The sequence below is a fragment of the Salvia hispanica genome, chromosome 5, assembly GCF_029641045.1.
Source record: "Salvia hispanica isolate PSC_SH4W2 chromosome 5, Shi_PSC_v1, whole genome shotgun sequence".
Taxonomy (NCBI): Eukaryota; Viridiplantae; Streptophyta; class Magnoliopsida; order Lamiales; family Lamiaceae; genus Salvia; species Salvia hispanica.
In genome coordinates, this window is record NC_142696.1 from 8,607,127 (window position 1) to 8,631,457 (window position 24,331).

The following is a 24,331-nucleotide window of genomic DNA, read 5'->3' on the forward strand; positions in this document are numbered from 1 at the left end:
ATTTTTTTTAGATTCTGTAGTTTTTTAGTGTAGATATTTCTTATATTTATACAATATCGTTCATGCATGACAATATTGAGAACAATCTATATATTTAGATTTACATTTTGCTGTGTCTGCTGCTGCTGTGTGTTTTTATGTGTTTGTGTATGTGTTTTGCTTTGTTTTATGTGTGTTTTGTTGTGTGTGTGTGTTTGTGTGTGTGTGTGTTTGGATGATCTGTTTAAATGTAGAAATTATGCTTTTGCTTGATAAAATGATACTTTGGGTGCATAAAATGATAGTTTCTGAATAGTGTTTTGTTCTACTTAAGTGACAAGTTATGCCCTCTCTGCTTTTTTGAACTCATTGAAATTTAGAAAATGATAGTTTCAGAAGATTAAATGATAATTGCCCTTGATAAAATGATAGATTCAGATTATAAAATGATAGTTTCATGGGATAAAATGATACTTTATGTTTGTGTGTGTGTGTCCTGATGCTACTGCTGCTGTGTTTGTGTGTGTTGTTGTGTGTGTCTTTATGTTTTTGTGTGTGTGTGTGTTGCTATGTGTTTGGATGATCTGTTTAAATGTAGAAATTGTGCTTTTGCTTGATAAAACCTCAATGTTGGAGATTGTTGATGTCCTTGAAGCAGCACCGGATAAACTCAGGAATCTCAATAGCTTTAAGATAATCTATGATACAACGAGAAATGCAATGGGATTGAGAGAGGAAGGTGTGCAACATGTTATAGAAAGTCAGAATACAATGACACAAGCTATAAACAATGATGAAACTGGTGATCCTGAATGGATTGATATCATGATTGAGCTAACTAAAGCTGCTGAGAGGACATATATACTGAAAAATAGGAATGAGTTCCCTACCTTCACTCTGATACCTGAATGTGACGACAGTCCTAATGAGAATCAAGAATTTAATCAGGAAAAGGATATGGAGAAGGAAAAAGATGATGAGGTGCAAAATGAGCAAGAGAAACTGAATGAAAGTGAAAAGGAAATGGCTGATGAAGCAGCTCGAAAAGAAAAGGAAAAAGTTTCAGAGAAAGAAGTTCAGAATGAGAATATGAGGTAACTTTTAAAAATGATAGTTTAAGTACATAAAATGATTGTTTATATGGTTAAAATGATATAGGTTTAATGATGTTTTTTGTTGGTTCTGTTTTATTTGAAAACTGATACTTTTGCATCATAAAATGATAGTTTAAGCGGATAAAATGATACTTTTGTTTCATAATGATAGTTTTAGCTGATAAAATGATACATTTGGCTGATAAAATGATAGTCATAGCTGATAAAATGATACTTTTCAGACGTGTCATAGCTGATAAAATGATAGTCATAGGTGATAAAATGATACTTCTGAATTATATAATGACAAAATAATACTTGCAGCAGATAAAATGATACTTCTTACTAATAAAATGATACTTTTGGCTGATAAAATGATAGTCATAGCTGATAAATATAATTCATTTTTATGTTATATTCTGAAGGTATTGCATGATTTTTGGCTGATAGTTTTAGATTTTTGGCTGATAATATGATAGTTACTATGGGTAAAATAATATCTCTTATGTCAATAACAATTTATATTTTTTTTAAATGAAAGCTTGACAGAGTTGATAAAATAATATCCACTGTCATGGAGGATATAAATGGTGAATCAGGAGATGATGAAGTTTTAAAACAGAGAGAAGAAAATTTGAATAAGGACAAAGGGAAGAAGATGGTTTCTCCAGAACCTCCAGTCGAAAAGGAGAAAGTGGTCAGAACAACAAAGAAAATTGTTGAAGCAATGTGCTCTCCCTACAATGTCAGAGCAGTAAATCTGAAAGGAAAACTGAATAAAGAAGAGAGAGATATAATGTACTGGTTGATGACACATGAAGAAAGTGAATAGTAAGTTTTGAATTACATAATTATATTCTTATTCAGTTCTTTTAACTAACATTAAATATGAATTTGAAATCAGTTATGAGGTAGTTTATGAGAACGACAAGATCACAATGTCCAAGATTGACTTCCATAGCCTTGCTCCACGTACATACGTCAGGATCAACATCATAGATGCATGGGTTGTGTTCCTCAACTACAATGAAAAATTCAAATCAAAGGCATCACCGAGTCGTCTTTTCATCAACACCGCACCTACGGTACAGGAAACGAGTAAATAAATAATAGTATTACATTAAAAGTTAAATATATTTACAAAAATGTAAACATAACAGATTTACAACATTACTGCAAGGAGATCTGGTTGGACTGAAGCAGAGAGTCGAGAATGATTTTGCTTAAACTTGAATGAATTTGTGTCAAAGATTGAAAATTTCAAATGGGAAAATTATGACCTGGTAAGTCATAATTAGATATACATTACAGAACAGGGGTGCGTTATAATGATAACCCATATTTATGTGATAAGCTAATAACCCTATCATTTTATGGGTCAAAAGTATCATTTTTACTAAAAAATTATATTTATACACGATAAAATGATACTTTTAATCCATAAAATGATATTCTGTTCTATAAAATGATACTTTTCGTCCATAAAATGAGGGTTATTAGGTTATCACCATAAATATGGGTTATGATATGATCACATCCCTTACAGAACAACATACCTATATTTTTGAAAATGACATTTGTATATAATGTTTTGAAAATTAGATATTCTTTCCGATCTGGGCGTACGAACATTATTATATCATCTGCTTCAATCTCAAAATGCAAATGATGGATGTGATTGACAGTTCTCTGGTTAGTGAAGAGTTAATTGAGAAGAAATATGAAGATACACCAAGTACTCTGGTATGTTTAGTTAAATGCATTCAATATTTATTAGTTAAAATGCATTGAATATAATTCAGTACGGAACATAATATCATTTTTAATCAACCTCATGTATGTTTTGTGTTATTTGAATAGAAAAATTTCTTCCGAATTTATCTTGGAAATGGAGTCAATCCATCAATGGGGAGAACTGTCAAACTGTCAAAAACCAGATACATGAATATGCCATGGCAGAACGATACAAATAAATTTGACTGTGGAATTTATGTGATGCGCCATTTGGAGACTTACATGAGTGGTCCTGTTCGTAACTGAAATTCGGGTTTAACGAAGAAGGGAACAGAGTCTTTCATAAAACTCCGTGCCAGATATACTGAAGCATTGCTTATTGGAGATACTAACAAGAAGGCTTTTGACACATTTACAATGATCCATAAGAAGTTTGAGAATGACAGCAAAAAAGGAGAAATTGATGTTGAAAAGATGATAAGAGAATTTAAACCCCCTAAATACTAGCTTGTTTGACTTGAGAATAACGTTTTGTAATAGTGGTTTCGAATATAATCACCCAAGATTATCATTTTGTCATTATATAATTCAGAAGTATCATTTTATCTGCTGCGAGTATCATTTTATAATTTTATCAGTCAGAAGTATCATTTTATCAGATTATATAACATTTTGTCAAGTTAAAATATCATTTTATCCGTTGATAGTATCATTTTATCAGCTTATACATCATTTTATAAGGTTATTGTCATTTTATTTGCTGCGAGTATCATTTTTTCAGGTTAAAGTATCATTTTATCAGTTTATAAACAAAAGAATCATGTTATCAGCCAAAATGTCATTTTATAAGCCCAAAGTATCATTTTATTAAACAAAAATGTCATTTTATACACCAAAAATACCTAAAGAATATAAATGGCTTCAATTTGTCTTCTCATTGACTCTACCACAATTTCTTGAATCATGACGACCCAGCTCATGACATTTACCACACCGTCGTGGAGGCTTATTTGCTTTCCTTATTGCACTCTCCCTCCTTGCTACTCTGCCACTAGCTGATCCTTTGGTACTAACAACGTCTGGAGGATGTACATCAATTACATCAGGTACTGCCATTCCATAAAAATCCTCAACCATCTTCTTCTTTTCAATGACTGAAGGTGCTGCACAATTTCCAAATATATGCTCTTCCAAATCATCAAGACCAGCACTTAACAAACACAAATGATCCATACTTCCCTGAGACTTTTGGACTAATCGATAAAAGTTGGAGAACAACTTTTTCTTAACTTCCTGCTTTTCATCCAAATATGCAAGATAAAGATAACATTATTACAATAAATACTATCATTTCTCTGACTGAAAAATAGAATTTTTACAAATAAGGTTAAAAATGGAGCACACGTTCAAATGGTTGTTGTTCCTCAGATGGTAAACCATGGGCTGCCTTTAGTAAAGAGCTCTTCAACCACCTTCGACCAAAGTATTTCTCAGGAATGAGATTAGTAGACTTATTCTTCAACAAACAAAATATATGACAACATAACAAACCAATTCTGGAAAACTTCTTGCAACTACAGTCGAATGTGTCTTGCTTACAATCATACTTAACATCCCATGTTCTACCATATTGGTCCTTGACCTGATGCATCTTGATGTTATCCTCAACTGTAGTTATAGAAACAATCTCACATACCATACTGAAAGGTTACTAGTTTGTGTTTACAGTGTGTTCAAAAGGAAATAACAGGTTCCCTAGGTCCAGCAAATCCACTAGATCACGCGGTCTAGGAACTCATTGGTAGCAGGAAATCCCGGTCGTCGGACACACAGAGCACTTCTTTCAAAAATCCTCAACCACTTTACTAAACCTAGTATAGGGAAGTAGGGATCGATCCCACAGAGAAGGATGCGTAATACTCATGTTCAAGGATTTGGGTGTGTTTTTGGTGTTGGCTGCTACCACGCATTTTTTGGGTTGAGGAAAACAAATTAAACTTGACTTGGGAATCTTTAAAACTCCTAAGCTAACAGCTAGACCTAGGTGAAATTATAAGAGAACGTTGCAAAGGAAATTAACTGCTCAACACTTGATCTAAGAAAACTACTTTACTTACTAGACCTAGGAAACAAACTGACTGTGGGGACCATGACTGAAAAAGCAGAGTACGTACGAAAAGCTGGCAGAATAACTAACTCTAGTACTAACTAACAGCGACTTCATCTTCTACAACCAAATTGTGTAAAACTCATAAGAAAATCAACATGAACGAAATCAAAACAGAGCAAACTAATTTTAAGTCAAATCAATGCATAATCAACGAAGAACTGAACAGATCTGCAGACGCTAGACGAAGCAAAACAGAAAATAAGAAGAAAACTCAAATCCATCTAACAACTCTCTTTTCTCACTTCGAATCCAACCTCAGACGCTAAATCCACTCCGGATCCAAGCGTCCAACACGAACTCCAACCAACAGAAACACTTCATCACTTCAGATTCGAACAACAACCTCCAAACAGTCAATAAACCACAGATCTATCACCAAATTCCCATATCAAACACCACAATATCAAAATAAAACAGAGATCGACATAATACTTGTAAAAATAAACTTCCAGCAGAGAGATCTACGTAAATCAACTTGAAATTCAACTACTAAACGCAAATCAACCTAAGCGAAAAGATAATAAGTATCATCAACAACCAAGTCGACTCCCAAAAGTGAAGTTCGACAGCAAAACGAGCAAACAACTGAAATTAAGAGAAATTGTATCTTCGTCCACACTCGGACGGTGTTGCAACTCCGAAACTTCTAAAGAAAAGTAACCCTTCGTACCCGACTACCCCAGATCTCTCATTCCCAAGTGTGTGTAATGTGTGTGAGCTAAGAAGAGAGTGAAAAAGTGATCCATGTGCGTTGCATGCTCTTCTATATATAGGCGTTGGAGTGGGGCCCAGCGAGGTATAGATAAGACTTTGTTGCCCTCAGCTATTGACTCCCTCTGTCACGCCTTCTTTTCTTTTAAATCCTGCTCACTTCGTTCATTTCCTTCGCTAGACCATCTCCTTCAGCACTTCCTCGATCTAGCGATTTTTCTTCACACACCTGGCTTAGGAAACATGTTAGACCCAGCAAATTATAACGTTTTTCACATATAACCGATGCATGAAATTAGCCTTATCAAACTGCTCACACTTAAACCATACTCGTCCTCAAGTATAAAGGCAAGAAAAGAAAAAGAATAAGGCGAATTTCAAGCAAGGTTATCTCTTGACCGACTCCTAGACCTAGACACAAAGAAACACTAAAAAAAAGTTTAAGAAAAACATACAAACATATAAACACATATACATGAGCTAGCTTCAACTTTTAGGCATCCTTCCCCACAAGATTAAGGTCAATTCAATAGGTTGCACTCCTCCAAATAGGCCCTTTCCCTTCCTTTACCTAGCCAATCTGTCAGCTTGTCAAGATAGCCCTCTACTTACCTGATTGTTGGATTCACTCGATCACTCATTCCTCACCAGGGATGTTAGGATCGATTCTCTCTTAGGTTAATGCTACACCACTGAAGCGTCGGGTTATGAGAGTTCCTCCTTCCTGGGTCAGGCTATTATCATTCCTGCCTTCTAGACCATTTCCCCCTGGACTTCATCCAGCTTAGCTTATTCCTCCTCTTTTCTATATATATATATATGTATATTTTTTTTAACACATTTTTTTTCTCTGGACTTCGTCCAGCTTATTCCTCCATTTCTCCTCTCTTCTGGACTTCGTCCAGCTTATAACGCCTTACCCTGGACTTTGTCCAGCTTATACCTTCATAACCTAATTCCCATTTTTTTCTCCTTCACAGCTCTTCTCCCTAAGCATTCAGTGGCGGCCCTTATACATGTGTTAGCTCGAAGTTATTTAAGGCTTATAACTCACTATTATAGTAGGGCTTCACAACTAAGTAAGTAGAGGCATCCTCCATCGTTCTCGCTTCACTCAGATTAACTAGGCTTATTTAAGGAAAAAGCTTCTAAGTTGAAATGTCTCCTATCTTCAATTACTTTCACTAAGGGAATCATGCCGTATTGTATTCACTGGCTCATGCGACAACACTAAGATTTACAGACTCTTAATATGCAGACAAAGTAATGCATTGACTCCTCTCCCCCTCCCACTTCACTCAAGCTTGTCCCCAAGCCATCGTCGTGAAGGGGGGAACAGAGAGATCAATGCAAAATAACAAAACAGATTATAAAAACACAAACTTCTCACACTTAGACCAAGCATTGGGCTAAGTGGGAGAAGAAACACAATAAAACAGAAAACACAAGAAAAACACAACAAAACAGAAAATACAAACTTCTCACACTTAGACCACGCAGTGGGCTAAGAGGGAGAAGACACAACAATTATAAAACACGTAGATAACAGGAATAAAAATAAATAAACTAAAGGAACGAAAAATAAAAGTTACTTGGTCAAGAGATAGTGGTTCACTTCTGGGGCTGGCTCCCTCGAGAGCCGGACTGGGGGGGAATTCCTGGGCGGGTCACTCTGACTCTCTTCTATGCTGGCTGCTCCAGCTCTTCTTCCTCCTGTGCTTCTTGTTCGGGTACTGGCTTCCTCACTATAGACTTCGATTTAGATGGGGCTGGAACTTGCATGGGAACGGCCGGGGGGATCAACTGCTTGAGCGATTGCTGCGACTGCCTGACGGAGGGACTGCTCTGAGTGGGCTGCTTGACTTCACTGCTGGACCCAGGAGTTGTCCTCGACTAGGTCAAGGGGAGCGTCTGTTGCATCCACTTTAACATCTTCATTGAAAGCTCCACCGCTTCCGTCATTCGCTCATTCTGTTTGGCGCACTTCACCGCCAAATCAGCAATGTTGCCCCTCAGGGTCTTCACTTCCTCCCGATTCCCCATCAATTCCTTCCTTATCCCACCAAGCTCCTTGATCATTTCTCTCCTCATCAACTGCATTTCCTTTTTCACGTCCTGGACTTCCTTGCGTAGCTCTTCAAACTCTTCACTTGGCATGGCTTCCTCGGCTTCCTCCGACTCTGCCTTCACCTTGTCTCCCAACGAATAGAAAAGAGTCTTGGTGCCTTGAGTCTGCAGCAATCCCTTGTTGAAGAAATAATCAACACTAAACACCTCTGGGGGTTCGCACATGACTACCAACGGAGCGGTCTTGGCAATTTTCATTTCTATGTTTCTCTGGAGGTAAGCGCCGATGAGGTGGCAGGTGTACATATGACGCGCAGGGTTGCTCGTCATTTGGTGGCACGCCTGCGCTAGCCAATATCCTAGGTGCACCTTTACACCTTTCGCCATGCACCATGTGAAGTAGAGGTCGGTAGTGGTGAGAGCTGAATTTGCGGTACCCATCAAATTATAACTGACAAACGTTTGAGCAAAGCTGAGAATCCGGTCTTCAATGTGGGAGGCCTTGGAGTAGCTGGACTTAAACATCCCTGACTTGGGGTGCGTGACCAGTTCCCATGCCGTCTGTACTTTGAAACCAGGCGTGTTCTTCGGCACTCCGACCATCCTATCATTCCACGCCCCCTCTTGGGTAAACAACCCCATCCGCAGAGACCACTCCCGAATGCTCATCTCATACTCATCATTAAAAAGCCTGAATGTGATAGAATCCGCGTCGAGATCAGTGGTATTCTTTAAAGGAAAAGTGGAGAAAAACTCCCTTGCTAGATCCACTGGCACCCTCTCCTGACTGTGCTGCAACAGCCATTCAAATCCTATCGCTTGGATATAGGCACGGAATTCCTTATCACATGCAATCATTTTAAGCTCCCCCGAGCTGTACTGCTTTCGTGACTTGGCCATCTTCCCGACGCTACATCTCTCCTTGTACACTGCGATCCTCTTTTGGTCGTCGAACTGCCTCATCTCCTCTAGCAATTCTTTAGTCAGCCAGACTTCCGGGCATCCTGGAATCGGCTCTTCTTCAGCTTCCTCAGAGTCATAGCTGGGTTCAGAGATGGGCTCGTCTTGTTCCTCGACAGAGGGTTCCTCAGTTACAGGGGAAAGGGTCTCCTCGACCTCCTGGACGGAGGGAGCTTTCCTAGACCGGGTGGATGAGGTCGCCACCGCCTTTCCTTTCCTCGCGATCTCCTTGGCCAAGCGGCGCTCCTCTGCCTCTGTTGCGTCGGGAACTAAGTCATCGACTTCGTCGAGGAGGCTCCTCCTAGTGCGGCTCCTTTCTGCCCTCTCATCAACCTTTGGAACATCTTCTTCCTGGTCATCAATCAGGTCCACAATCAGTTTCAGCCCTCCCTTGGGCTCCGGTACTCCAGTCGTAGGTAGATCTGATTCCTCTAAAAGCTTTTCTGGGGTTTCCCCCTCACCAACCAACATCGGGGTTGCCCCCTCAATATAAATGGGGTTCTCTCCCCTGACATCCCCTGGGGTTGCCCCCTCTTCCACGAACTCAGGGGTCGCACCCCTGAAATCAACCGGGGTCTCATCCCCCGTCTCCATAGGGGTTTCCCCCTCTGCAACTTTCTCTAAAATAGGGGTTTCCCCCTCAATCACATTATCCACAATAGGGGTTACCCCCTCCACAATTTCATCTAACACAGGGGTTTCCCCCTTACGAACTTCATCAGAAATAGGGGTTTCCCCCTCACAAACTTCCCTACCCTCAAGATTAGGGTTCTCAGTTTCTTGCTTTCCTGTCTCCACCATGGTCTCGTCGTGAGTCGGTTCATCACCCTCCGGCCGTTCGTGTGGTGCCCCCTCTTCCTCAGCTTTTTGTGAAGCGGTTTCTGCATGTTGAGATGTAGAATCTCGTGGTCCTTCTTCAGGAAGATTCGCCGGTTGTGTAGCCGAGTCTGCTGGAATCGTCAGTGGTGGTACGACCGGCGCAGACGGCATCAGGCTAGCGGCGAAGAGGGCATACACCTCCTTTGCTTTTTCGACGCTCCCCACATTCTGTGTCAATTCTGCCAGCAAGGTTGGGTCGTACACAGTGCTTTGGGTAGAATCCATCGGTGCAGATCTGAAAAATGAGAGAAAAACTGGTCGAATTTGGTTAGGGTTTAGATTTTAGAGAGAGAGCGAAGTAGAGAGAAGGGAGAGTGAATCAGATTTTCGTCAATTTGGGGATAATTGGAGAGAGAAGGACGACGGTTGCTTTTCTGATGAAAAGATGGTGCGGTTGCAGGCATGATGTAAGCAACCGTACAACTTCCATAATTATCGGCTAGATTTTGAAATTCAAAATATCTTTTTCCCTCATCGATTCCTTCCTCCAGACTTCCCTTGACTTCTTCCCTCAGGTTCTTCTCTAGCTAATTCCTTCGACCATGTCCTACATAACAAAGAAATGAAGGTTCCAGACTCCTAGGTGAAGGTTAGAAAAATAAAAATACCGGTTCCCTTCGGAGTCTGGTACTTCGAAAATATTTTTGGATTTTCTAAGTTCTAAAAGCAATTAAACTATTTACACACTTTTGTATTTCCGAGATTCCCTGGTTCAGTTTGTATTTTCAAAATTGTTAGCTTCCTCCTTGACCCAGGAATTCATCAGAAATATCCCCCGTCCGTTTAGGCGATAGTAGGGAGTGCATGTAGTGGAACTTCGTCCACAACACACAGAGTTTGGAGCACTTCCCTGGATCTCCACTACTCCATTTGCTCGGATGCCGATGATGGTATATGGGCCTATCCATTTAGACTTCAGTTTTCCTGGCATTAGCTTGAGCCGAGACTGAAAAAGGAGCACCTTCTGTCCCACATGAAGTTCCTTGACCCTGAGGTTCTTATCATGCCATAGCTTCGTTCTTTCTTTGTACCACATGGCAGACTCAAACGACTCCAGCCGAAGTTCCTCCAATTCTTGCAATTGTAACTTCCTTTCTTCTTCGCAAGCTATCGGCTTCATGTTCATTTCTTTCACTGCCAGGTACGCCTTGTGCTCAATACCAACATGTAAGTGACACATCTTGCCAAACACAAGTCTGTAAGGCGACATTCCAATAGGCGTTTTAAAAGCAGTTCTGTAAGCCTACAATGCGTCCCCGAGTCTCTTGCTCCAGTCCTTCCTTGACGGATTAACTGTTTTCTCCAATATCGCCTTGATCTCGCGATTAGAAATCTCTGCTTGGCCATTTGACTGAGGATGCTAAGGAGTCAACACTCTATGGTGAACACCATATTTCTTCATCAAAGCCTTGATGGTGCGATTACAGAAATGAGTCCCTTGATCCGAGACGATGGCCCGAGGAACTCCACATCTGTTGAAAATATTGGCCTTCAAAAATTTTGCCACCTCCTTCGATTCACATGTTATGGTGGCCTTAGCTTCTATCCACTTAGACACATAGTCCACTGCAACCAATATATACGTGTTCCCACAAGACGATGGGAACGGTCCCATAAAGTCCATTCCCCACACATCAAAAATTTCACACACGATCACCGGGACCTGAGGCATCTCGTCTCTCCTTGAAATTCCCCCCGTTTGCTGGCACCTCTCGCAACATTGGCAGAAATCAAAGGCATCCCTATTTAGCGTCGGCCAATAGAAACCGCTGTCCAAGACCTTCCTCGCTGTCTTCATTGGTCCAAAGTGGCCTCCACATGCTAAGGTGTGGCAATGAATTAACACATCTCTTTGTTCCCATTCGGGAATGCAGCGTCTAATCACTTGATCTGAGCACATTTTCCACAGGTAAGGATCGTCCCAAAAGTAATATTTAGCTTCACTTCTAATCTTCATCCTCTGGGCCCGGGAAATCTCGTCTGAACTTGGCATCTCTCCCGTGACCAAGTAGTTGGCTAAATCGGCAAACCATGGTTCTACATTCAGTGTGCGCTTCCCCTTATCCGATTCTCCTAGACCGGTCAAAGCCAAAACTGCTTCCCAGTTAGGTGGTCTAGGAAATTTCTCCAGAAGGTACAAATGCTCCTTGGGGAAGGCATCGGGTATGGCCTCTTCTGTTTCCCCCTGATGTATTCTGTTCAAGTGATCAGCCACTCTATTTTCCGTTCCTTTCTTGTCTCTTACTTCCCAATCAAATTCCTGCAAGAGTAACACCCAACGGATTAATCTCGGCTTAGACTCTTTCTTAGCCAGCAAGTACTTAATCGCCGCGTGGTCCGTGAAGACTATAACCCTCGACCCAAGGAGATAGGATCGGAATTTTTCAAACGCGTATACGACAGCCAACATTTCCTTCTCCGTGGTGTCATAATTTTTCTGAGCCTGATTCAGCGTCTTGGAAGCATAGAAGATCACATAACTTTTTCCATCAATTTTATGTCCTAGGACAGCTCCCACAGCGAAATCGCTCGAATCACACATTATCTCGAAAGGATGGCTCCAGTCTGGTGCCCTGATAATTGGTGCTGATATTAACCTATCTTTAAGCAACTGGAACGCCCTTTCGCATCCTTCGTCAATGACAAACTCCACATCATTATGTAACAACCGAGTGAGTGGTTGCGCGATTTTTGCAAAATCCTTGATAAACCTCCTATAGAACCCTGCATAGCCTAGGAAACTTCTCACCTCTTTTTGATTCGTAGGGTATGGTAATTTTGATATCACATCCACCTTTGCTTTGTCTACCTGAATACCCCTCTCAGAGACCACATGACCCAGGACAATGCCTTCAGTCACCATGAAGTGGCACTTCTCGAAATTCAACACTAAATGCTTTTCTTGGCATCTCTGTAACACTAGATCAAGGCTGGCTAAACAAGTATCAAATGAGTTCACATATACAGTGAAATCGTCCATGAATATCTCAATGCATACTTCCAACAGATCCGAGAAAATACTCATCATACACCGTTGGAAAGTTCCCGGTGCATTACACAATCCAAATGGCATTCTTCAGTATGCATATGTACCAAAGGAGCACGTGAACGTGGTTTTCCCTTGGTCCTCTGGATAAACGTAGATTTGGAAGTAGCCGTTGTATCCATCAAGGAAACAAAAGTACTGTTTGCCTGCCAGTCTTTCCAGCATCTGATCAATGAAAGGTAAAGGAAAATGATCCTTCTTTGTGGCTTCGTTCAACTTCCTGTAGTCGATGCACATCCTCCATCCTGTCACTAATCTGGTGGGTACCAACTCATTTTTTTCATTCTTAACAACCTGTATTCCAGATTTTTTGGGCGCCATATGGACAGGACTAACTCACTCGCTGTCAGGAATGGAGTAGATAATCCCTAGAGCAAGCAATTTTAACACCTCCTTTAGGACCTCCTCTCGCATGTTCGGGTTCAGCTTCCGTTGTGCATCACGATGAGCCTTCGCACTTTCTTCTAAACGAATGTGGTGCATACAAAGATCCGGACTTATTCCCACCAAATCTGAGAGAGTCCATCCTATTGCTTTCTTGTTTCTTTTGATGACTTCCAATAACTCCTTCTCTTGCTCCTTGGTCAAGTTACTGTTGACTATTACTGGAATTGTCTCATCCTCCTCCAAGTAAGCGTACTTGAGGCCCGGTGGAAGTGTCTTCAGCTCCTTTTTTGTTCCATTCGTCTCCTGGGGCAAGAGATTTTTGTCTGTTATTTCTGGTAATGTCTCCTTCCCAGACCCAGGATATTTTTCCAGACTAGCCACATAAGCTGATCCCTTAGATCTAGCTGACTCAGGGCTTCTGCAGAATTCCATAATGGCCTCTGTGAGTTCTTCATCTGTTAATTCTGTTGTGTTCATTGCTGCACACCATCCCACAACTTCTCTGTCAATTGAATGGCTCAACTCCGAGTTGTCGATTTGTTCCTGTATCAATTCCGTCTCAAGATATTCTTGGACTAAAGGGTTAATAACATCAATAGCATAGAGATTCTCAACATCTAAAGGCCTTTTCATCCCCTCATCTATGCTAAAGGTATACTTTTCCCCATTATAGTCCAAGCAAATTGTTCCATCAAAAACATCGATAATGGTCTTAGCAGTACGCAAAAAAGGTCTCCCTAAAAGTACCCCACTGGACTCAGTGGACTCATTATCATTCATCTTGATCACATAAAAATCAGTAGGATATAGAAAATCATACACCTTGACTATAACATTTTCCAACACTCCTTCAGGGCAAATGCAAGTTCTATCTGCTAATTGGATCACTACCTTGGTAGCAACCATTCTTACCCCAGTCAACTTCTAATAGATCGAATGTGGTAAAACATTTATTGATGCCCCTAGATCACACATAGCATGCTCAACCTGGATATCCCCTAGAGAGATGGGTAATGTGAACATACCTGGGTCGGTGCATTTTGAGGGCATCCTTCTCTTTTGTATCACAGCAGACACAGTGTCCCCGATCTCAATCTTCCCATCTGGCTTGGTCTTCCCTGCAATAAACTCCTTGATAAACTTACTGAAGGCGGGCATTTTCAAGGCTTGCAAGAATGGCAGGTTGATTTCCAACTTGCTGAAAATCTCCAAGAGATCCTCTGTATCATCCTTTTTCTTCTTCGCCCTCTCCACGATATGGAAATGGTTTTGCTCGCTTTACTGCGTTTGTGGAAGTCCCAGCCTGGGTTTCATCAGCTCCCTTGTTTCCTTCCTTACTCACTTCCTCAGGTTCGGGGTCTAGGAAGAACGGGTCCCTCGATCGAGGTAGGGATCCCCCTAAATCTCCCTTCGGTCTAGCGCCTCCCTCTTGATGTTGCTGACTCTGTTTCCCTTCACTAGCTTGCATAGGCACTTCCTCATCAATTTCCAACGTCGGCCCTTCATAACCCCGCCCAGACCTCAAGGTGATTTGACTAATGTTTGCTCGGTCCGGCGGTTTGACGGTAGCAGGAAGTTTTCCTTCATTCCCTCGCATCTCATTCAAGGAAACTGCGATCTGAGAAAGTTGTTTTGCCATCATGTCCATGGCGGCTTTATGTTCAGACTGAGCATCTTGTAACTTGTGCACCATGTCATTGTTGGAGTGTAGGTTACCTTGCATGAACTGCTGTGAATTCACTAGATCATGGACCATGTCATCCAAACTCCGCTGTGGTCTAGAGTTGAATTGACCAGAATTTGGTCCTTGACCTTGGTTCTGACGATAGTTGCCTTGATGATTGTTGTATTGGTTGTTCGACCCTTGATTTCCCTGATGGTTATTGTACTGGCTACCAGACCCTTGATTCCCTTGATGATTTGGTTGGGAATTCTGGTAGTTTCCTTGGTTGTTTCTCTGATGAGGTGGCACATAGGAACTCCCTGGATTGTTTTGATTTCTGTTTCCCCAATTAGTCTGGTCCTGATTCCTGTACCCCAGCTGCAATTGTCCCTCTTGACCTTTCCCTGACCAGTTGGACTGCCTCTCCGGAGGGTGTGCATAATTCGTGAGCTGAAGTGGAGGTGGCTGGCCTTGATCATGGTAAGTCCATCTGAAGTTTGGGTGAGTCCTCCATGGAGCGTCTCTCTTCTTCCTTGATTCCAACTTCCATCGGGATTCCAACTTCCCATCGAATTTGCTTGAGCTTGACACTCCCCTTCGCAGGACTGACTGTAGTACGGTTGAAGTTGCCTTTCCTCCTGGCCAGGGGGTTTCTCCATTTCCACTGGAGCACGCGGATTGTATTTCTCAATTGCATTTAGCAAGGCCTTTTCCAGTTTATCGATCCTATCTTCCACCTTCTTGTCTTCTTGTTCCATTACTGCATTAGCTGATCCTCTCCTCAGTATGCTTCGCGGGTTATCATAGGCCTTCTTCGCCTCGATCAGCCTTCCCAAGGTTTCCCCAGCTTCACTTGCCTTATTCTTGGTAAAATATTCCCCGCTCGAGGAGTTCATCAAGTCCTTTGATTCAGGGTTTGCACCTTCGTAGAACAGATAGTAAGTCTCCGCTTCTATCATCCTGTGGTTCAGACAAGCATCCAACAGCCCCTTGAAACGGGACCAATAAGAACTCAGAGACTCATCGTATTCTTGTTTGCACTCTTGAATCTCCTTCTTCAAGGCATTCGTCTTGTTGGATGGAAAAAAGTAATCCAGAAATTCTAGTTTAAAATACTTCCACGTGTTGATCGAGTCCGGTGGAAGCCTTAGCATCCAAGTGTTCGCCTCCCCTTCGAGAGCAAATGGAATTGCTCAAAGACGGTAGTCCTCCTCTGTTGCCTCGTTGGGTCGCTTTTGAATGCTGCATAGTTTACTGAACTCGTTCAAAAATTCATAGGGGCATTCGTTCCTACGCCCAGAGAAAGTAGGTAGAACTCCAAGTACATTCTTCTTGATATCGATCGACCTCCGTCGTGGGTTCAAGACTATAGCATGAGCGGGTTCACCATCAAGATGTGCGGTGAGTGACCCTATTTCCGGATCGGGATCTAGCAGATGAGCCATATCTAGGTCCTCTTCCTCCTCGGTCTCGGAATGCTCTGGTTCTGTTGATGACCCTGGGTTCTCCTCTATCGACGAGTTCCACTCCTTTTCACTTTCTGACTCGAACGGGAATGGATCCTCCGTCCTCAATCCCGATCTGGTGGTGATGGTAAATGTAGATTCCTTGACTCGCCACTTGTATTGGCCACTCCCTGATCCAGATGAGCTTGCCCAACTTCCAGATTGGAAGCCTGCTTTCATAAACAGTCAAGGAGAAAGAAAATAACATAAATTAAAATATTTACTCCAAATCCTTAAACGAAATAACAACAAACGCCATCCATCCCCGGCAACGGCGCCATTTGAAAGGTTACTAGTTTGTGTTTACAGTGTGTTCAAAAGGAAATAACAGGTTCCCTAGGTCCAGCAAATCCACTAGATCACGCGGTCTAGGAACTCGTTGGTCGCAGGAAATCCCGGTCGTCGGACACACAGAGCACTTCTTTCAAAAACCCTCAACCACTTTACTAAACCTAATATAGGGAAGTAGGGATCGATCCCACAGAGAAGGATGCGTAATACTCATGTTCAAGGATTTGGGTGTGTTTTTGGTGTTGGCTGCTGCCACGCATTTTTTGGGTTGAGGAAAACAAATTATACTTGACTTGGGAATCTTTAAAACTCCTAAGCTAACAGCTAGACCTAGGTGAAATTATAAGAGAACGTTGCAAAGGAAATTAACTGCTCAACACTTGATCTAAGAAAACTACTTTACTTACTAGACCTAGGAAACAAACTGACTGTGGGGACCATGACTGAAAAAGCAGAGTACGTACGAAAAGCTGGCAGAATAACTAACTCTAGTACTAACTAACAGCGACATCATCTTTTACAACCAAATTGCGTAAAACTCATAAGAAAATCAACATGAACGAAATCAAAACAGAGCAAACTAATTTTAAGTCAAATCAATGCATAATCAACGAAGAACTGAACAGATCTGCAGACGCTAGACGAAGCAAAACAGAAAACAAGAAGAAAACTCAAATCCATCTAACAACTCTCTTTTCTCACTTCGAATCCAACCTCAGACGCTAAATCCACTCCGGATCCAAGCGTCCAACACGAATTCCAACCAACAGAAACACTTCATCACTTCAGATTCGAACAACAACCTCCAAACAGTCAATAAACTACAGATCTATCACCAAATTCCCATATCAAACACCACAATATCAAAATAAAACAGAGATCGACATAATACTTGTAAAAATAAACTTCCAGTAGAGAGATCTACGTAAATCAACTTGAAATTCAACTACTAAACGCAAATCAACCAAAGCGAAAAGATAATAAGTATCATCAACAACAAAGTCGACTCCCAAAAGTGAAGTTCGACAGCAAAACGAGCAAACAACTGAAATTAAGAGAAATTGTATCTTCGTCCACACTCGGACGGTGTTGCAACTGCGAAACTTCTAAAGAAAAGTAACCCTTCGTACCCGACTACCCCAGATCTCCCATTCCCAAGTGTGTGTAATGTGTTTGAGCTAAGAAGAGAGTGAAAAAGTGATCTATGTGCGTTGCATGCTCTTCTATATATAGGCGTTGGAGTGGGGCCCAGCGAGGTATAGATAAGACTTTGTTGCCCTCAGCTATTGACTCCCTCTGTCACGCCTTCTTTTCTTTTAAATCCTGCTCACTTCGTTCCTTTCCTTCGCTAGACCATCTCCTTCAGCACTTCCTCGATCTAGGAAACGTGTTAGACCCCGCAAATTATAACGTTTTTCACATATAACCGATGCATGAAATTATCCTTATCAGTGTAGATTGTAGATGCATGCTTCTCAATAGGCAATTGGGTTGACAAATCAGGAATAGTTGAGTAATCCAAGTAGTTCAATCGTGAATTGGCATTCTTTTGATCTCCCACAGCATAATTAAAGAAATTGATGAACTGTACAAGATTTGCACGTGGCTTTGTGTAGTTTTTAAAAAAGCTATTCTCCGATTCAAACATCGATGTAGTCCTAAGAAGCGACCCCATGGGAAAATCTCGAAAATAAGCAGGAACCCAGAATTCTCTATCTTCAAACATTGATCCAAACCAGTGCACGTCTTCTAATCCATACCGTTCCATTATATCATTCCATATTATATCAAACTCATCAGGCTCTAACAAATCAGACCAAACACATGCATTCAACTCTTTTTTGAAATCTTCATTACCAAGTAAAGATTTGGGCAACTTATCTGACACCTTAACCATGATATGCCACATACACCATCGGTGCCTTGTTTGTAAAAGTACTTGTTGAATAGCAAGTTTGATCCCCCAATCTTGATCAGTGATAATCAATTTGGGTGCTACCCCCATGCATCGAACAAAACAGCCAAACAACCAAGAATAGGAGTCTCTACCTTCACTTGATAACAAGCCAGCTCCAAATGTAACTGGTCTAGAATGGTTATCTTTTCCAGTGAATGGAGCAAAAATCATGCAATACCTTCAGAATATAACATAAAAATGAATTATATTTATCAGCTATGAGTATCATTTTATCAGCCAAAAGTATCATTTTATCAGCTATGACTATCATTTTATCAGCCAAAAGTATCATTTTATTAGTAAGAAGTATCATTTTATCTGTTGCAAGTATCATTTTGTCATTATATAATTCAGAAGTATCATTTTATCACCTATGACTATCATTTTATCAGCTATGACACGTCTGAAAAGTATCATTTTATCAGCTATGAGTATCATTTTATCAGCCAAAAGTATCATTTTATCTGTTGCAAGTATCATTTTGTCATTATATAATTCAGAAGTATCATTTTATAACATAAAAGTAATTTAATCAACAAAAAGTATAATTTTATGTCTATTAGCAACAAAAGTAATATACCTGTTAGTGTTGTATGTTGAGTCAAATGAAATTACATCTCCAAACATATGATAATTTCGTCTTGAAATAGCATCACCCCAGAAGAGTCTAGTTAACTTTCCATGAGATCCTATCTCAATTTCATAATAGAAGGCATCAGATGATTTCTTTCGAGAACGCATATAATCAAAAATCATTTGAGCATCTGAACCATCAACCATCAATATTGGACATAATATCACGATAACCATTTCTAATATCAATAATATCACATCCAACATTTTCAGGTCCACCCATTATCTCCTTCAAAAGTTTGAATGTGAGAGTGGGACCAATATTACACCTGCCACAATCCTCCATAAACCTCCGATGGATAGGATCCAGATTGCGATTGGCCATCATAAAATGCCTATGCTCATCTGCAACCATTAAGTGATTATGATACTCAACAAACTGATAGACCTCATATCCTCTGCTCATGCCATCTGAAAAATATCTCAAGTTGAGCTTAGCAAGACATTCACACCTAAATGTCCGACACCTACGCTTCTTAACAGACACTTCAGTTGATTGGGATGCATGACCAGGTATAAAATTCTTAGAGCCTTGTCTGCTACAAGCCAAATACTGCCACTTAGTAATACCTTGAACTGATTTGTTGCCCATTTTACGAATGCCAAAACCAACTGAACGAGCATAATGTTCATAGAAACCAACTGCTTCTACTAATGTATTGAATTTCATACCAATCATTGGCTTCAAAGAATCATCACAAACAGGAATGTACATACCTACAAATCAGTAAAAGTATCATTTTATCAGAGTATCATTTTATCATAGTATCATTTTATCCGGAAAAACTATCATGTTATGTAGTAAACCTATCATCACAAACAGGAATGTACATACCTACAAATCAGTAAAAGTATCATTTTATCAGAGTATCATTTTATCATAGTATCATTTTATCTGACAAAACTATCATGTTATGCAGTAAACCTATCATCACAAACAGGAATGTACATACCTACAAATCAGTAATAGTATCATTTTATCAGAGTATCATTTTATCATAGTATCATTTTATCCGACAAAACTATCATGTTATGCAGTAAACCTAACATTTATAAGCCAAAAGTATCATCTTAACACATAATCGGCAATACGTAATATAATCAAATAAGAATTTCAATACATCAGAAACAAAAACCAATCGACAACTAATATTAATCTAAAATCAAATTCAATACGTGAGGAATGCCAAAAACCAACTGAACGAGCATAATGTTCATAGAAATCAACTGCTTCTACTAATGTACTGAATTTCATACCAATCATTGGCTTCAAAGCATCATCACAAACATGAATGTACATAGATAATGATTGTTACCTTCGTTATTTGCTACAGACTCCATCGAAACAAATTTTGACAGCAATTGAAGAGGTAATCAATGAAAATAAGAACGCAAAATTGAAAACATCTTCCGCGATCACAATTATGCGAGAAATATGGAAACAAAATCTGGAGACTATGGAATAATGAACCAAATCAAAGAAAATCTGGAGATGTAGAAATAAAATAGGCGAGAAATATGGAAGATAAATATGAGAGAATCGATCTGTTAGAAGGTGAGAGAATTGAGTTCCAACAGAATGAAAGTTTGAAACGAGTTTGGAGAAAAATTCAGAAATTAAATGAGGAAATTACATCTTTACCCCCCTGCGCCTTTTTTATGAAGTTAATCTAAGTTTGAATCTCAACCACAAGATTATCAAATATGTGTAGTCCAGATTTGGTTATAGAGTTATTATGTGATTTAGGGGTTATGATATGATCACATCCCTATATATATATATATAGGGATGTGATCATATCATAACCCATATTTATGGTGATAACCTAATAACCCTCATTTTATGGACGTAAAATATCATTTTATGGAACTGAATATCATTTTATGGAATAAAAGTATCACTTTATGCATGCTGAAAAAATATCGTTTTATCGTGTATAAATATCATTTTTAGTAAAAATGATACTTTTGACCCATAAAATGATAAGGTTATTAGGTTAGGGTAGTGATAAAATGCAAACTTATATATTGTACAAACTCAAAACTCCTCAACACAGCTTCAACACAGTTTCAATACAATATCAACACAGTGTAAAATTTCAAGATTTTAATGTCAACACAGTATCAACACAATATCAACACAGCATCAATCATTGACCACCGTTGAAATTCTATTGACATTTTTCTGTTGATGTCTTTTTGTGATCTGTTGACATTTTTTAATGGTCCAGATCATAGTTTTGAGTTTGTACAATATTTAGAGTTTTCATTTGATCACATTCCTATTAGGTTATCACATAAATATGACTTATGATATGATCGCACCCTATATATATATAGGGTCCTGTTAGGTTGAGATTTTTTGGCCTAATTGAGAATTGAGATGCAATCTCAGCCACCCATTCACAATCTTCGCGCGATGTCAACAGCGCCTGGTTTATGTCAACAGGGGGGGTATTTTTGTCATTTTAGTTCTAAAATGTTTCAGCTGTATTCAAAACACGCCGTAAAACTCGCAAACATTTCTCTGAGTTCTCTCCCAAATTTCTGCATCTTCTCTTCCCTTCGTCGCTATTAATCTCCTAATCTTAGACTTCGTTCAGTTTTCTACATCAATTAATTTCCAAAAATGAGGATCGAAGAAGTAGTTGAAGTTGAAGCACCGATTGTAGCCGGAAAAAGGCATTCCAAATCGGCGGTCGTGGAAGCGAATTCTTCAGGTTAAGAAATTGATTCAAATTTTAAATATATTGCTTCGATTTTAGTGTATTAAAACAGATCTGGATTTGTTTTCTTCTTAATTCGATTTCTGCTGATTTTTTATTGTTGATTAGCGATGGTAGATTCGGAAGAGGGGGAAATCAACAAGGTTGCTGGAAAAAACGAAAGAGAACATGCATCTGCTTCCAGTTAAGGATTTGTTTTAATTTTTAAGATTATTGACATTTCATACAATAGCTATTAACATAGTTATGATAATAGACTTGTGTTTTCTATAAACAGCATATACTTGTCATTGAGATGATATTGTATACTGTTGACATAGTGTATGCTTGTTTGGATTGTTGTTGACATTATAAACTTTAACAATTGATATAAAAGTAATAAGATAATTATGTTTGCTTTAAACATGATATACTTGTTATTGACATAGTGTATACTTATTAGAATCGTTGTTGACATAGTCAAATTGACATAATAGTAACCAAATAATTGTGTTTGCTATATATGAGATATACTTGTTATTGACATTGATTTATTATGTACTTTATCTATTGACATAATTTTAAGAATATACATGCACTTGTTGTCGATAGGGTATACTTGTTATTGACATAGATTTATTATGTACTTTATCTATTGACATAATCGTAATAACATGCATGCACTTGTTGTCAACAGGGTATACTTCTTATTGACATGATATCGTGTATAATTGATATTGATTTATTCTGTTTGATTTTAAAAATTTTAAGATTATTGACATTTTATATACTAGCTATTGACATAGCTATAATAATATACTGTTGATAGTAGTAGTGTATGGTTGTTTGAATAGGTGTTGACATAATTATATTGACATAGTGTATGCTTGTTTGAATGGCTGTTAGGATGACTGTAGAAAACATATAAATGTTTCTAGGTCATGTTGTTGCTCATGGACCTTTTAGGGAGGAACGGCTCCCCTGTTTTGGTGTTGGTCTTGGACGACTCTTGTAAGTTTATCTAGCAGTCATTGTCTACTTAATTATTTCAAAAATGCTTTTCTTAAGAGATAATGTATGCGGTGCAGCTGATAGTTTCATGATAGTTGAATGATTTACCATCTTGTTCAATGAAATAGGAACTTCTCTGATTTTGCTGCTTTTTTGCTAGGTTTATTACTAGTTTCTTTCTGGGTGCAATCCCCTGGTATATAAGAGCTTTTCTACTGCTATGTGTCTGTATGGATGACAGGGAGAAGCCTGGACTCATTGCATGTGGTATAGCTGTAAGTCTTTTCAATCTCTACTAGAATCTCCTCAAGTGTTAATTCATGGATGTTCCCAACAGTTAGGGTCTTAGGGATGATGTGTAATCATATTTTGGTGTTTTATGCCTGTTTTTTATCCAGTGGATTTTGTAATTTTATTGTCTCTGAATAAGTATATGAGGTTTCTCTTGTCAATCAATACCCTCTCCCACCAGTCATCATATGTGTTTTGCTTATTGATGCAACTGCTTGAGTTGATATGCACTTGGAAGCCAAACGACTTCACTTGAATCTGTGGTCGACAAGTTTCTTCATTTGTCCAAGACGTTCCTTCAAGACAAGCCTGATACTTTTGATCACTGGAAAACAATATCTGAATCAACAGTTATTGCTGAAAAAGAAAAGGATGTCTTGAAGATTTGACCGAATTTCCAACTTTTAAATTTGGACATTTCTTTGATGAAGTAAGTACATCATTTTGTTTACATATGTTTCTATGAGTTGACATTAGATTACTCTACAGTTTATATACTAACATTGTAGAACTAATTTACAAGCAGTATGCAGAAGAAAGAAACAGAGAAAATATCCCTACATCGCCAGGTTATGATCCTAAAGGGGTTAGCCAATGAATCAGCCTCTCCTATCTCACCACCAGCTGCAAGCCCAATGGATGACGCACAAGTTGAAACGAACAAAGAAAAGCAACAGGAGAAAAGGAAAGAGAAAGTAGAGAATATTGTTAAAATAAAATAACTAAAACTAAGATTAAATAGTATATTGTTTTTATAAAATGACTGAATTGTTGTTGACATGACTTGAAAGTGTAGTTGACATTTGGTTATAATTGTTGTTGACATGATTTGTATGTGTTGTTGACATGACTTATAATTGTTGTTGACATGGTTTCTATATGTAGTTGACATGGCTTATAATTGTTGTGGTTCTATGTGTAGTTGACACGGCTTATAATTGTTGTTAACATGACTTATAATTGTTGTTAACATGGTTCTATGTGTAGTTGACATAGTATGTAACATAGTTGACATGGCTTGTACGTGTAGTTGACACGATATGTACCGTAGTTGACATGACTTGTATGTACCGTTGACATGATATGCACCATAACTGACATAATTATATTAGTTGTTGACATGACTAGTATATATAGTTGACATGATTTTTAATTGTAACTAACCTTAAAAACATGAATTATAATTGAGCATAATTACATTATATGTTTAAGTAATCTTAAATTATATGACTACATCTCCATGTGTAA

The 24,331-nt window shown here is 39.2% G+C and overlaps 1 protein-coding gene across 1 annotated transcript; it reads left to right on the forward strand.

Annotated features, from left to right (window-relative positions):
• The first annotated feature begins 699 nt into the window (after nt 1-699).
• Nucleotides 700-21,990, forward strand: LOC148924321 (uncharacterized). The gene is made up of 4 exons (XM_089059052.1): nt 700-1,073; nt 1,978-1,984; nt 2,934-3,054; nt 21,911-21,990. The coding sequence occupies exons 1-4, from the start codon at nt 700-702 to the stop codon at nt 21,988-21,990; spliced, it is 582 nt and encodes a 193-aa protein (XP_088915178.1).
• Nucleotides 21,991-24,331: the final 2,341 nt, after the last annotated feature.